The sequence below is a fragment of the Rhinopithecus bieti genome, unplaced genomic scaffold, assembly GCF_001698545.2.
Source record: "Rhinopithecus bieti isolate Rb0 unplaced genomic scaffold, ASM169854v2 scaffold_10657, whole genome shotgun sequence".
NCBI classification, from domain to species: Eukaryota; Metazoa; Chordata; class Mammalia; order Primates; family Cercopithecidae; genus Rhinopithecus; species Rhinopithecus bieti.
Window position 1 is genome coordinate 1,095,598 of NW_016806691.1, and position 15,776 is coordinate 1,111,373.

The 15,776-nt window shown below is 39.0% G+C and overlaps 1 protein-coding gene across 1 annotated transcript in view; it reads right to left on the bottom strand.

Annotated features, from left to right (window-relative positions):
• Nucleotides 1–9,441: 9,441 nt before the first annotated feature.
• The window catches only part of BRD10 (bromodomain containing 10), a 90,867-nt gene continuing 84,532 nt past the window's right edge, over nt 9,442–15,776 (bottom strand). The window contains 2 exon segments of the mRNA XM_017877455.1: nt 9,442–13,722; nt 15,072–15,259. Coding sequence (XP_017732944.1) covers nt 10,097–13,722; nt 15,072–15,259 — 3,814 coding nt within the window. The 3' untranslated portion in view covers nt 9,442–10,096.

Consider the following 15,776-nt stretch of genomic DNA (forward strand, 5'->3'; position numbering starts at 1 on the left):
ACTTTGGTGAATCTGGCAATTATGTGTCTTGGAGTTGCTCTTTTCGAGGAGTATCTTTGTGGCGCTCTCTGTATTTCCTGAATTTGAATGTTGGCCTGCCTTACTAGGTTGGGGAAGTTCTCCTGGATGATATCCTGAAGAGTGTTTTCCAACTTGGTTCCATTTTCCCCATCACTTTCAGGCACGCCAATCAGATGTAGATTTGGTCTTTTCACATAATCCCATATTTCTTGGAGGCTGTGTTCATTTCTTTTTACTCTTTTTTCTCTACACTTCTCTTCTTGCTTCATTTCATTCATTTGATCTTCAATCGCTGATACTCTTTCTTCCAGTTGATTGAGTAAGTTACTGAAGCTTGTGCATTTGTCACGTAGTTCTTGTGTTATGGTATTCATTTCTATCAGTTCTTTTAAGGTTTTCTCTGCATTGATTATTCTAGTTATCCATTCATCCATTCTTTCTTCAAGGTTTTTAGTTTCTTTGCGCTGGTTACGTAGTTCCTCTTTCAGCTCTGAGAAGTTTGATCAACCGAAGCCTTCTTCTCTCAGCTCGTCAAAGTCATTCTCCGTCCAGCTTTGTTCCGTTGCTGGTGATGAGCTGCGTTCCCTTGGAGGGGGAGATGTGCTCTGATTTTTTGAATTTCCAGCTTTTCTGCACTGCTTTTTCCCCATCTTTGTGGTTTTTATCTGCCTTTGGTCTCTGATGATGGTGATGTACTGATGGGGTTTTGGTGTGCATGTCTGAGATGGCCAAATAGGAACAGCTCCAGCCTCCAGCTCCCAGTGTCAGCGACACAGAAGATGGGTGATTTCTGCATTTTCAACTGAGGTACGAGGTTCACCTCAATGGGGCATGTCAGACAGTTGGCGCTGGTCCGCGGGTGCAGCCCGACCAGTGAGAGCTGAAGCAGGGCGAGGCATCGCCTCACCTGGAAAGCGCAAGGGGGAAGGGAATTCCTTTTCCTAGCCAAAGGAAATTGAGACACACAACACGTGGAAAATCGGGTAACTCCCACCGTAATACTGTGCTTTACCAAGGGTCTTAGCAAACGGCACACCAGATTATATCCCACACCTGGCCCAGAGGGTCCCACACCCACGGAGCCTCCCTCATTGCTAGCACAGCAGTCTGAGATCTAACTGCAAGGAGGCAGCGAGGCTGGGGGAGGGGCGCCCACCATTGCTGAGGCTTAAGTAGGTAAGCAAAGCCACCGGGAAGCTTGAATTGGGTGGAGCCCACCACAGCTCAAGGAGGCCGGTCTGCCTCTGTAGACTCCTCCTCTGGGGACAGGGCATAGCTAAACAAAATATTAAAATATTTCCCCACTCTTCTGATACTATCAAGTCTTAACACTTAAAATAAGGCTTCCACCTCTCCCACTTCAAACAAATAAATGGATTCTAAACAAAGGAAACTTCATCAGGCATTTGGGTACCTCCTCCCCTCACCATGAGGTCTCTGCTGAATCTCAATCCTGTACACTGAGGAGCCTGTGGCTTGAACCCTACATCCCTCCAAAACCCCCAGACTGTCACTCACTGAGGGTGCTCTCATTTCTCTGTGGAAAAGACTCTCTTCACAGAGTTCCTCAGACAGTGTCCCAGGTGATGGACACGGAGACTTGGGCTGAGTCTGCCAGAAAGAAATTAGAAAAGTGAGATATTTTTGAAAGGAATAGAAGGTGCCAGATTCAGAAAGACTTACTCCCCACTTCACAGAGGTACCTACACCTCTGAAGATGACTGCTTGGATTGGAAACCAATTGCAGGGCAACCCTGGGAGCCATGTGTTAAGGATGGAAGGTCACATGATGCAAGAAACCTGGGTTATTACATTACCACTGAGAGCTCCTTACATATTCTGGTTATTAATCCCTTGTCAGATGGGTAGTTTGCCGCTATTTTCTCCCATTCTGTGGGTTGTCTCTTCACTTTGTTGATTGTTTCCTTTGCTGTGCAGAAGCTTCTTAACTTGATGTGATCCTATTTGGTCATTTTGGCTTTGGATGCCTGTGCTTTGTAGGGTATTAATCAAGAAATCTTTGCCCACTCCAATGTCCTAGAGAGTTTCTCCAATGTTTTCTTTTAGCAGTTTCATAATCTGAGGTCTTAGATTTAAGTCTTTAATCCATTTTTTACTTGATTTTTCTATATGTTAAGAGATAGGGGTCTTGTTTCATTCTTCTGCATACACGTATCCAGTTTTTCCAGCACCATTTTTTTAAGAGACTGTCCTTTTCCCAATGTATGTTCTTGGCACCTTTGTTGAAAATGAGCTCACTGTAATATGGATTTGTTTCTGAGTTCTCTATTGTGTTTCATTGGTCTATGTTTCTTTTTCTTTTTCTTTTCTTTTTTAATGCCAGTACCATGATGTTTTGGTTGCTGTAACTTTGTAGTATAATTTGAAGTCACATAATATGATCCTTCCAGTTTTGTTCTTTTTGCTTAGGATGGCAATTCTAGGTCTCTCTCTTTTTTTTTTTTTTTTTTTTTTGGAGACTGTGTCTCTCTGTTGCCCAGGCAGAGTGCAGTGGCACATTTTCAGCTCACTGCAACCTCCACCTCCCAGGTTCAAGCTATTCTTGTGCCTCAGCCTCCCAAGTAACTGGGCTTACAGGTGTGTGCCCCCATGCCCAGCTAACTTTTGTATTTTTAGTAGAGATGGGGTTTCACTATGTTGGCCAGGCCGGTCTTGAACTCCTGACCTCAAGTGATCTGCCTACCTCAGCTTCCCAAAATGCTGGGATTACAGGCATGAGCCACCATGCCCAGCTTCTAGGTCCTTTTGTGGGCCATTCTTTTGGCTATTCTGGGTCTTTGTGATTTTATATAAATTTTAGGATTATTTTTCTATTTCTATGAAGAATGTCATTGTTACTTTGATAGGGATTGCATTGAATCTGCAGATTGCTTTGGGTCTCATGGACGTTTTAACAATAATTGAGTCTTCCAATCCGTAAACAATGGATATCTTTCTGTTTTTCTGTGTTCTCTTTGATTTCTTTCTTCAATGTTTCAGTTTTCATTGTAGAGATCTTTCACTTCTTAATTCCTAGGTATTTTATTTTACTTGCAGCTATTGTAAATGGGATTACTTTCTTGATTTCTTTTTCACGTTGTTCCCTGTTGGCATACAGAAATGATACTGATTTTTTAAATGTTGATTTTCTACCCTGCAACTTTAATGAATTTATCAGTTTGAATAGTTTTTTCGTGGATCTTTAGGTTTTTCTAAATGTAACATTGTATCATCAGCAAACAATAATAATTTGGTCTTCTTTCTTCCTAATTTGAATGCCCTTTCTGTCTCTTGTCTGATTGGCTTAGGTAGGAGTTCTACCATGTCACCAGTGAAGGAGACTCTACCCCATCTAAGAACACTTGGATTACATGGAGGGGGAAACTGGCCTTGAAGAAAATTCATGAAATATTAAGACATTGCCATTCTGACACTGAAATCCAGGGCTGTTACTTTATATATTTGTTGAGACCCTTCAGTATTCTCTAACAGCCTAGACTGACTTAACACAAATGAGGAGAGGAGCCTTCAGGGAAGGGAGATCCTCATGACCTTTGCAGATAGAAAGGATGAGGCTTCCCTGTTGCTGAAGGAAACCTGAACTCAGGAAAATGAGCCTCACCCATAAACATGGTACAGGAGTCCTCTACTGCAGCGTGCCCTTCCTTTTTGCCCTGACATACCTGTGGGCTGAGAATGGGTAATGGCATGGCACTGCTTTGATCCCCTAAGCTTCCTGCAGGCCAGGGTAGGGACTAGAGTGACCAGAGCTCATGGCTGGTCTCCTATGGCTGCAATAAGCATTTTCCACTTGCCCGAATTCATTGTACAAATAATAGTACTTTATTTGCGTGGTGAGCAAAGTTAGAGAGCACTGTTTTATAGAACCTGGGGTTCCCCTTCCTGTCCAGCCCTCAGTGGTGGTGACTGATGCTTAAGACAAGGCTTAAGTCTCTATGCCTTTCCCTGTGAGATTCTGATATGGTCTCTCTGATTGGTTTTATAGTAAAGAGCAGGCATACTTTAAGGAGGGAAAAAGAGCTAGTCAAAAGATTTTCTGCCCAGGTTAAAGTCAGTGAAAATTTAGACTGATTATACAAATCAATGAAGCCTTCAAGTTATCTCTGGTGGAGACCAGTCCTCTGAAGTTACAAATGTTAAGTTTAGCATTTACTAAATATCTGGACAGGTTTACTTGTCACTTGAGAATATTGTAGGCCTTCTCAAAAAAAGAATAGAAGGGAGTCTCTAAACTTTCATTTCATGGTTCAACAGTTACTTGACGATGCATCGAAATCCCTCAATCTCAAGTAACCAGTGCCAAAAACGTCTTCAAAGTGTCTCAGAAGAACTTTCAGAAGGAAATAATGGATCGTTTGGATGAAAACACTCATTTTTAGGAAAATCTAAAAGCGCTATCCCAAGAAGCTGTGAAATGGAATACAAAGTATGAGAAACGAAGGAAAAAAATGCTTGACAACTTGAAAACATAAAGAGGTTGTAAATGATAAAGAGAGCCCTTTAAAATTGAAGGTGATATACTTGCCTGTCTTCTTTAGCAAAAATTACATGGGTGACGGCAACTTGAAATCAGACAAAGACAAATCAGAAAATTGAGAACTTCTAGGCTGTAAATCAAAAAACAGTTTGAAGAAATACACTGATGCTGTTAAATGTTTCCTTAAAAAGGCTAGAAGAAGAAAAACAAGGACTATTAAAAAGAAAATCAAATGAATCACTTACAGTTCAAAGAAATGGTCTCTCACCTGAATAAGCATCTTTGTAGTCTAAAAATGTAGCTCATATGAAAACATCAGCTGTGTAACATCAGAAGCATGACGCCCACAGGAAGATGGCCTCGAGAAAGTCTTGGAAAGAAGCACTTTCTACTATCAAAACTTGATCATTTCCCACGAGAAAAAATGCTCAAGAAAGTTGGATGGCAGCTTGGCACACTAACAGAAAGCTCACTGAGCTAAGAAAAGAAAATGATCACAACAGACAAAGTTGACTAAAGCAGTTTAAATTTCAGGTTTTCCCAAATGGTTCCTGCTGTTCCATGTGCAGGCGATCCCATGCATCATGTCTGCAAGGAAGGGAGAGGTTAAAACTGTAAGGGCTTACACATTTGGGTCAGTAGGTTTGATTCAGGTTTACAGCAACCAACTCCTAACTATATACTGGAGGACACCTGACCGTGTTTTCTTTACTTAATAATTTAATCTCTTTTTATTGTTTTTTTCTTAGTTGATGCTACATTTGCTTAAATTCAAGTTTGAAAGAATTACAATTCCTAAGATGGTGTTTTACAAATCTAGATGGTTTTAATAAAATTCTTGACTATTAGACCATTCCATGAGACTCTCAGAATCAGGTCCATTTAAGTACTGTATTTAGGCTGAATTAAATGGTTCACTATTATGTGAACCATAACTGAATTTTGTATGATCATGGAGATAAATAAATCAATAAAGGTCATTTATACATGCTATGAACTGTTACAAGAAATGTGAATAACAGTATTTACCTCAATAAATTTAGGTTTAATAGCGAGAACCCCACCCAAACCCAACAAAAAAAGAACAATATCCTCCAACTAAATCTATTAGTATTATTAGTTTAGCACTACATTCATAGATTTAGGGGAGGTAACACTTTGTTCATGATATTATTTGCTGTTTAAATATTTCTAAATTTTACGCAGTCAAAAATAAAAGCCTTCCCTTAAAATACCTTCTTTATCCTTCTCAATCTCAACAGGTCGTCTCATCTCTAGCATTACTAGATACCTGATAATGCCAAATATCAGGTCTTCACACCACTTTTCTGGCCCACCTAATATCCTGACGGGTCTCCCTGTCTTTAGTAAGGTCAATGATGGCAGCTACTATTTAAGTATTTACTATGTGGTAGGCAATGGGCTAAGTACTTTAGGTAAATTATCTCATCTAACCTCACAGCAATCCTGCAAGGTAATTGTCCCCATCTTATGTTTGACTATTACTACCTTTGCTCAAAAGCTTCATACTTTCAGAATATTTTTCAGTCCTCTATCAGCTAGCTCAACCTATTTTGCTAATCATTCCCTATAGGTTCTCTTAACCTACAACATTTCATTCAAATTCAACTGCTGTGTTCCCTACATGCTCCTTGTGCTTTTCTTAGACTCAGGCTTTGTGGGCCCAGTTGTAAACGTACTTGCAGTCATAGCACAAATGCCACCTCTTACATGAAACCTTCTCTGGAAACTCCCTGCTAAGTTCTTATAAATAAGTTCCTTATTCCTCTAACTTATTATTATTTTACTATTTTTTGTATTGAGGACAGGATGGAATCCTACTCATTTGTATTGTTCCTGCAACATCTTCTACATTATATGGTTCTCAATAAGTGTGTAGAATACATTTACAAATTTGGTAGATGCCTTGAATTTGTTCAATACTTACTTTAAGAATGTTTTACATACATCATTCTTAATTAAGATGATTACATCATTTGATTCTCTAATACTGCTTCATACATTTTTAACTATGCTTCTCACATTCACATTTTCTCTCCAAGTTATAAGAACTTTCTAAACTATGCCATATCCTTCAACTTTTCTAAGCATCAAGCACCATGCTGTGGATAGTAAATGCTTGCTGAATAAATGTGTAAGAATAACTGGGGCAGATGATAGCATTATAGTAACAACAAGCCAATAATCTCAGATGATGGCAAAACTACTTCTGGAATGACTTCAAGTAAACTATCATTTCTAAGTTTTAGTAATTTTGGCTAACTAAAATCCCTATCAAATTTCTTAGATCTCTTTCAGAATATGCCAATTTCTCAAGCTCTTAATGTTAAAAAATTCTAAATTTAAGTTGATCTACTGGATCAAACATTTCCACTGATTTTAGTGTACATATTCTAGCTATCACTACTTTAATCATAAAACTATTTCAACTAATTAAATACACCAATAAAATTGGAGACTTGGGATGTGAGCAGGACTTCAGCTATTTAATATTACATGTGTGTGTATGTATGTATGTGTATATATATGTGGGGGCAGGAAAAACCACAGGAAATGAGAGGAAAGGGAAGCGCTAATACACCAGGAGGAGGCAGGCTATTTCAGCATCTTTTAACTTAGTGTTTTAGGTGATACAGAACACAGATATCCAAATGGCTTAATTCTATACTAAGTATAAAAACATGCCCCACCAGTACCACGAATCTTTTCAGGTGGCACTGTTGTGACATTCCTTCCTTTTCATGTATGCCTTTATAGATGCCCTTTACAGAACTCTTAATAACACTAAACACAATGAATTCAGGAATTTAACTTTGTACTCTAGCCACGATCTCAGACATCCACATGACCTACAAAACTGGAGGAAAGGAATTCGGGTTTTTGAAGATATAAATCCATTAATCAAATTTCTAGTTTAAAAAATGGAGCATTAGTTTTAAAAAGTAAACTAGACCTTAAATAAGAGGTTATCTAGATTTGTCACTCACCTACTCAACAAATATACATTGAATACAGTGTGCCAGACGCTGGCATGATGATGATGATTGATAAGGTTCCTGAAATTAAATAATTTCAAACAAGTAATTATAGTTTTGAAGAAGTGCTATGTTGTTCTCAGTCTGAGTGACTGCACAATCTAATGATGTTGGCTGAGGTATGACAAGGAGAGGGAGTTTACATAACACGTAATAAGAACCTGTAATGGAACATTAGGTCAAAGAGGACATCTGGGAAGACCTTGAAGTGTCTTGAATTTTCTAGAAACTAAAAGAAAATTAGAGTACGGTGAATAAGAGGGAGAACAGGTTGAAATGAAGCTGGAGAGGTAGGTGGGAACAGACTGAAGCGCTTTTTAAACTTTAAGTGGGGACTTCAATATCACATCAGAAGTTCACCAGATCACACAGAGCTTTGAAGGTCATATTAGAATTTTGGATTTAGAAGAGATTTAGTGGCTGGGCGCAGTGGCTCACACCTGTAATCCCAGCACTTTGGGAAGACGAGATGGGCAGATCACCTGAGGTCAGGAGTTTGAGACCAGCCTGACCAATATGGTGAAACTCCATCTCTACTAAAAATCCAAGTATTATCCAGGCTATGGTGGCGCGCACCTGTAATCCCAGTTACTCAGGAGGCTGAGGTGGGAGAATCGCTTGAATCCAGGAGGCAGAGGTTGCAGTGAGCTGAGATAGCAGCACTGCACTCCAGCCTGGACAAGAGAGAATACCCTGTCTAAAAAAAAAAAAAAAAAAAAAAAAAATTTAGGGGTTAATTAGTTTAGGCCCTCCACTGGGATTAAAGTTGGGCCATAGGTAATTCAATTAGTTTCTTAAAGTGGCTTAGAGAATTCTTCTGAGACAAAAGGCAAACAGTTTTGGGTCACTTTAAAAGCTGAGTAGGTAAATACATTCATTTATTTAGCACCATCTATGTGCAATGCAATGCACTTGAAACATCACCCACTTCCCAAGGGCTTTCTTAACTGACAGAAAAAGGGGGAGAGTGATTGAGTAGAGCATAAACATGACTAGGAAAAGTACTTAGAGCATAAATAGCGGTTTTTGAGAGCCTTTAGTGACTTTCTAGGAATATTTTCACTACCCTCTCCACTTTGATAACAAATACACTTTCATGTAGTCTCAAAGGAAATCTTTAGGCCTATGCTTCCCTATCATTTTCAACACCCAACAATAACTTCATGTGATGAAGTTTAACGACATTATAAATGGAAAGATGAGTATACAATTCAGTAGCTCAAGATAATGGATATAAAGATCCAATAAAGATAAAAGCTACCTTTTATTCAAAACAAGGCATATTCTTGGGTGCGATGGCTCATGCCTGTAATACCAGCATTTGGGAGGCCAAGGTAGGTGGATCTCTTGAGACCAGGAGTTCAAGACCAGCCTGGCAATATGGTGACCATCTCTACAAAAAATTAAAAAAATTAGTCAGGCATGGTGGCCCATGCCCGTAGTCCCAGCTATTAGGTTAGTGAGAAAGTAACTGCGGTTTTTTGCCATTAGTGGCACATTTTTTTTTTTGGCATTAGTGGCATTTTTGCCACTAATGGCAAAAAACCGCAATTACTTACACACCAACCTAATACTTGGGAGGCTGAGGTGGGAGGATGGCTCGAGCTCAGGAGGAAGAGGTTGCAGTGAGCTGAGACTGCACCACTACACTCCAGCGTGGACAACAAGTGAGTCAAAAAAAAAAAAAAAGGAATTTTCTGAAATACTCACAAGATCTAAGTGAAAGTAGTATTTGTAAGCTGGAAAGCCAGTACAAATGCTAGCTCTAATTCAGATTTCCCAGCCTTAATTCTTTCTTGTAAAGGACTATCTTCAATTACATCCTGTATTCTTTCAATGGAACAAGAACACACATTAAAAATGGTATTCAAACAAAGAAATAACAGCAACTCAGTTTATTACATGCAGATTCTTCTGCATTGTTGCTAACAGTTCACTGGTCCAAAATTACTAAAATACTTAAAAAACTATACATTATGTAAACAAAACATAAATAAGACAGCATAGTTCTTTGTACATATATTTAGTACAGGTTGTTAGGGATTCTGGAATATGTACAATTTTACATCATGGACTGCATTTTTCACAATGCATAAATATATATATATTTTTTTACAGAAACAAAAATAAGATTTCACTAATGACACAATACCATATCATAGATATGCTGCAACAGTCCAAATTCAAGAAGAAACATGTCAATGTAAATGTGCAAAAGGCTAGCTTACTCTAAACTATTCAAACTTTGTTCACTTTATGTTCTACAAACAGGTAAATCCTGACTTTAAACACAGAACCTCGAAACCTTCCTCAGAACAGCAAGTGAAATGAAACAGATTTTTCCCTCCCCAAGAAAACAAAGCCTTGTTGCAAGCTAATGAAAAGATACATTAAAACACACACACACACACACACACACAACTATGTATAGTATGCTTTCAATAGTATAATAAACATTTAAAATTTTTATGGGAGTCAAAACAATGCCCCATTATTTAAAAACTGCTCTTTTAGTCTAAATTCAAGATGCAGCTGTGTCAGGCTTCTCTAAGCCCGATGACTGAAAAGCAGGGAAGACAGACGCAGGATTTCGACTGGCAGATACAATCTGAGAGAGAGATGGAGAGAGTGAAGAAACCTTAGACGCTGGAGTGTTTATGGTATTCAAAATTGCTCCTTCTGGGCTAACCAACAATTTTTTGACAGGTGTGTCCAAATGAAACACTGAAGTGCTACTTGGCAGTGGAGGATTACTGGGGCAAATGGCAGAAACCAAAGATGTCTTAGCCAAAAGAGTAGCTGGAGGAGACTTAATTACTGAAGTCAGAGATACTGTTGGTACAGGAGGTGGAACAGGAACTTTAACAGTTGTGTTTACGATTTGTGGTGATGTATGTACTGTGGGTATAGAACCTGCATTCCCAAAAGAGTTTATAAATTTTGTAGGGCTTCTTAGAGGATGTTGTAGAGGTTGCCCACTTAAAGAATTATTTGATGCTAGTGTAATCTTCTGGGTAGAGTTATCTATTGGTGTAGACTGAATGCTTTGGCCGCTGTTAAGAACTAAGGGGGCTCCATATTTTGGATTAGTAGATATAAGGAGAACATGGCTCCCAGCTCCAAGACCTTGTGGTGGAACAATAAACCGGGTTCCGTTAATCATAATCTGAGTACCAGGTGCCAAAGGTGTACTGGTATTGATGACTATTTTTTGCTGAATACAAGGTTCAGTGAACTGACTCCCGACTAAACTAGTTACATTAGATGGTGCCGAAGCCGTGTGAATGGTGGCGCCACCTGGAGCAGAACTGTAACTGGGGGTTTTTACTAAAGGTTGCTGGTTCGGCAGAGATGCAAAATTGGAAATATTAACTATTTTACCTGGATTTGGTGAAAGGGATGACAATTCAATTTGAGGTTTATTTGTGTTTACATTTGTTGGCACTGTAGTTGAAATCCCTGGTGACTGAAACTGGAGCGAAGTCCGAGATTGTCTTTTAGAAAGAGATATAGAACGTGTGGCTCCTGGTACTGTTGCTGAATGTGGAACTGTGTTTATTATTTTGGGGGATGTAGTCGCAGGTGCAGGTAAGGCAACTGTAACAGGAATTTGCAAAGCTGATGTTAAACATTTAGGAGACACTACTGGTTGTGTAGATGAAATGAGAACAGATGATGCAAGGTGTCCTGTTTTCACAGTTGATATAGCCACAGTGTTTCCGAGACTTGATGAGCAAAGTCTATTTGACAAAATAGGCATAATCCTTGAAGAGGTATCATTTCCACTGACTAAAACAGGAGGTCGTGTCCCAGCTGAAGCAGAGGCTGAGGTCACTGAAAGGGAACCCAAAGATAAATTCGCTCCAGTAACTGAAAGCATGTTTACTGCTCTTGCTGCAGAAACCACTGATTCATTAACAGGGGTAATATTCTGACTCACAAAATTTGAGCTTACTGGAATTGTATTACCACTTGTTGACAATGGCAAAATATAGCCCTTGCTACTTTTGTCTTCTCCTTTTGGGGTTACATTTTGTAGTATGTTAATTGATGGTATAGCTGGCACAGTGCCTGAAGTATTTACAATTGCTTGACCTATGTTTAGTCCAATTTTCACATCTTTTATCTGAGACACAGCTGGTGATGAATTTATTTTTATTGGTGTGCCCACTGTAGATGGAATCAGTACTATCTGGGGTTGCTCTGGAGTCTTAACATATGCTTTATTCAATGGAGGAGGAAGAGTTTGTTTTAATGATTCTGCAACAAGAGTCGGGGTTGATGTACCACTGGCAACTGGGGCATTAATAAAAACTAATTTCTGGGCAGAAACACCTGTAGATGGCAGTGCAGGTGTCATATTAATTGCAGTTCCATTGCCAGAAGAAAGAATAGATGGAGCTGATACCAGCATAAGTTTCTGAACTGGAGTCCCACTGATTACATCTCCATTTGTTGTTGCTGTTGCTTCTGACCTTGTAACAGGGTAACTTTTTGTGATATAATCTACTTGTTGCTGTTTAGTTGGAGTATGAATAATATTTGCATTGTTTTGTCCAAAATTTGCTGCTGATATGCTAATTACACTTACTGAACTACTTGTTGTTGATGGTAGTAGAGTGCTAGAACAAACAGAGGACTTCAAGGGAGAAGAGGGCATGTGTGAAGTTTTATCTATCATGTGGCCCAAATCACCACTGCCAGTGGGGTAGCCTAATGTAAGTTTGAGATTTTTCCCCACAGATGGAGCAAAGCTAGCTGGAATGGAAACAGAAGTCGGTGTTTGGCTGAAAGGTGAAAGACTAGATGTAGTAGTTGTTCCAGCTACAGGTGAAAAAGCAGAGGAAGAAGTTGTTGATTTTGGCACCAGAAATGCCTGAAGCTGAGGAGCAAAAGTGAAAACTGAACTTGAAGTTACAGTATTGGGTGAATTTTGATCTGGGTTGGTCTGTACTTTTACAACTCCAGTGTTCCCACCTCGTGTCCTAACAAGAATTGACTGTGAATCTCTTATGCACACAGTTTTCAGCTCTTGCTTTGCTTCAGAAGAATCAGCAGTCTGTTGTGCAAAACAGTTGAAGGAACTACCAGGATTTGTAGACCCATTTAGTGTTGTTGTTGATAACAGAGGCTGACCTGTGGAGGAAATGATGGGTGAAGCACTGGGCAAGGAGAATGTGGCTGCTGAAACTGCATTCTTGGCTTTTCCTGCCTCACTCTGGCTAGTCTTAACTGATGGTGTTAGTAAGTTATTTACAGAGGTTACAGGTGACAAAGGCTGTGGTCTAGCACTACTTACATTTGATAAAGGTGTAATTGTTTTGTTGAAAACTGTATTTGATAGTTGGGTAGAAATAGTTCCTGATGAGTTGACAAGAACTGATGCTAAAGAAGAATTTCTATTTGTTGTCTGTGGGAAAGATGAACAATGTTGTTCTGTACCTTTCTGTTGAAGTGGTGGTATCTCTTTTGCAACTGCTTTTCCTTCTTTATGCTGAATCACAAAATTCTTAGGCAGAATAAGAACTTGCTGCATGATTTTTTCTCCTGTTTTAGGATCCACCACAGGCTGCATCTGAATCTTTACAGAGCTATTTTGAAGATCTATTGGCAACCACTGGCCACAGGGCATTTTGTATACCATTTGTAAAGGACCTTTTGTATTGGTGTGGCAGGTCAATGCTGGCTTTATGGGGCTTGCTTCTGGAGGAGATAAAACTGGTTTTTCCACAGCAGGAGCACTTCTACCTGTGGAAGGAGGCAGTTGATTTGTTAAGGTCACTTTGTTCCCAATATTCTTTGCGAGCAAAGCCTGAATGGGTTTGGTCCCTTTCTGGAGAGTACACACAGGTACTGAATCCAATGAGGCAAATGACTCTGGAAATGATGGCTCTGTATGCTTTGATTCATTGAAACAGTCAATCTGCACATCACCTTCTAGATTCTCAACTATTGTCTCATTTGTGCTTAACTTTGCTTTCTTCCTTGGAGAAAGCTCTTTTGTGCTGTCATCCACATAACCAGTCTGTTTGGACTGTCGTTTAAGTGTTTTAAGCAGTGTCTTCGGTAAGTCTTTTGAAGGTAATTCCTTTTTCAACAGTTTGCTTCTAGCCATAGGAAAATCTATTTCTGACAACTTCATATCATCTGAAAATCATAAAAATAGGCATTTTGTTTATAAAAAACAGCAACTAAATAATAATAACATCAACTGTAAAAAAGAAAGTGAATCTTTGAGTTGGCAATGTATTAAGAAATCTACTGCAGGGTGATTCAAAAGCCTTAGCACCACTGATGAAGATAAAGGTAAGGTCATCTTTGACATGACAACCTAGATATCATAACCATGCCCAATAATAACCTATTATTGAGAAAATTTTTTTGGTCAAAATTTTTCGTCAAGAATTCTGCTAATTCTTCTGCCAGTGTAAGTGCAAAAAACTGTTTCATTAGAAACACCCAAGTCAACAATCCTGGCTCAGAATTAAATTTGGAAAGGAATCTAGTTCTCTTTTTCTAGCTAGGAACATTTTGATACCATAGAGAGATGGTTCTCCCATCTATTCTATTTCTAGAGACTCTAAAGGACAAAAAATATCCAGCTTTTTCTGATGTTCACCCTTAGAGTAAAAAAATTTATGTTCATATTCGGTCAAACTAGGTTTATAAGACATTACTCTTATTTGCCAAAGATCAAAAACAATAGGTTAATGCATTTCTAACCACATACTTTCATATTAACCTCTATATAACCAAAGAAAGTCATTAAACTAGATTTACATAATAATGTAATCTGATAAATGGAAATGAATTACAGGTAATCTAATCCAGCCCTTTATCCTTATTAAAATGATGTGTTCATTCTGGTCTCATTAGGCCATCAACCTTGGTAATTCCTCAAAAAATAACCTTCACAATATTAAGAACTTGCCAAATTCTATTTCTAAAGTAAATCTCAGATACAATGCTTCAAAAATACTAATAATAAAAAGAAGAGCATGAACCAATTTCAAAGGGATTACAGATCAAGGGCATGTGGTTTGTAATGGGCAATGACAAGCCTACAGTTTGGAGTCAAGCACTGGCTCCTGAAACTCCTAGAAATGTAATAATGACTCCAAGAAACTTTTTGTTTTTTTTGAGACAGCATTTTGCTCTGTTGCCCACTCTAGAAAGCAGTGGACAGCTCACTGTAACCTTGAATTCCTGGCCTCAAGCGATCCTCCTATCTCAACCTCTTGAATAGCTGGGACTACAGGGATGCAACCACCATGCCTGGCTAATTTTTATTTATTTTTTTGTTGAGATGGGGTCTTGCTATGTTGCCTAGGCTAGTAGAAACTTCTTATAAGGATGTGGACAGTACTTCTTCAAAACGTAACAGATTTCCCCAATGAATGTATTTCATTGACCATATTATCTTTTGCCTTCACAGCAAACAAAAACTTCTCTTTGTGCTTTCTGTGCTGATTTAAAAAAAAAGGTTTAATGCTTACCTGAATCAAAGTGATCTTTCTCCAGGATATCCAGAGGTTCTGTTAAGTCAATAGACTTACTGATTTCTCCCTTAGGAGAGTCTTTTCCAAGATCTCCTTCACCTTCATCAGTAGTCCATAGTTCTCTAGTAAATTTATCATGATCAGGTTGTCTTCTGAAATCATCATAGTCTTTCTTTAGGCGGCTCCTGAAATAAAATGCCCAACATAACAAATAATACATATGCATTAAATTCTTGAAATCTAAACTAACTTTTAACATTCTAAACTACATACGAAAATATTTTTTATTAAGTCACTAGAAATTATGCTTTAATCTTAAAGTGTGTCTAAGATGCTTAGTTCAGTCTTGCTCAGGAAGACAGAACCTATGGTATAGGCGTAAGGCACTTGAAACTTAAAAAATTATATGTATCTGGCCAGGCATGGTGGCTCATGCCTGTAATCCCAGCACTTTGGGAGGCCGAGGTAGGTGGATCTCTTGAGCCCAGGAATTGAGACCAGCCTGGCCAACATGGTGAAGCCCTGTCTCCACTAAAAATACAAAAATTAGCCAGGCGTGGTGGTAGGCACCTGTAATCCCAGCTATTCGGGAGGCTGAGGGATGAGAACTGCTTGAACCCGGGAGGTGGAGGTTGCAGTTAGCCAAGATCATGCCACTGCACTCCAGCCTGGGTGACAGAGCGAGACTCCATCTCAAAAAAA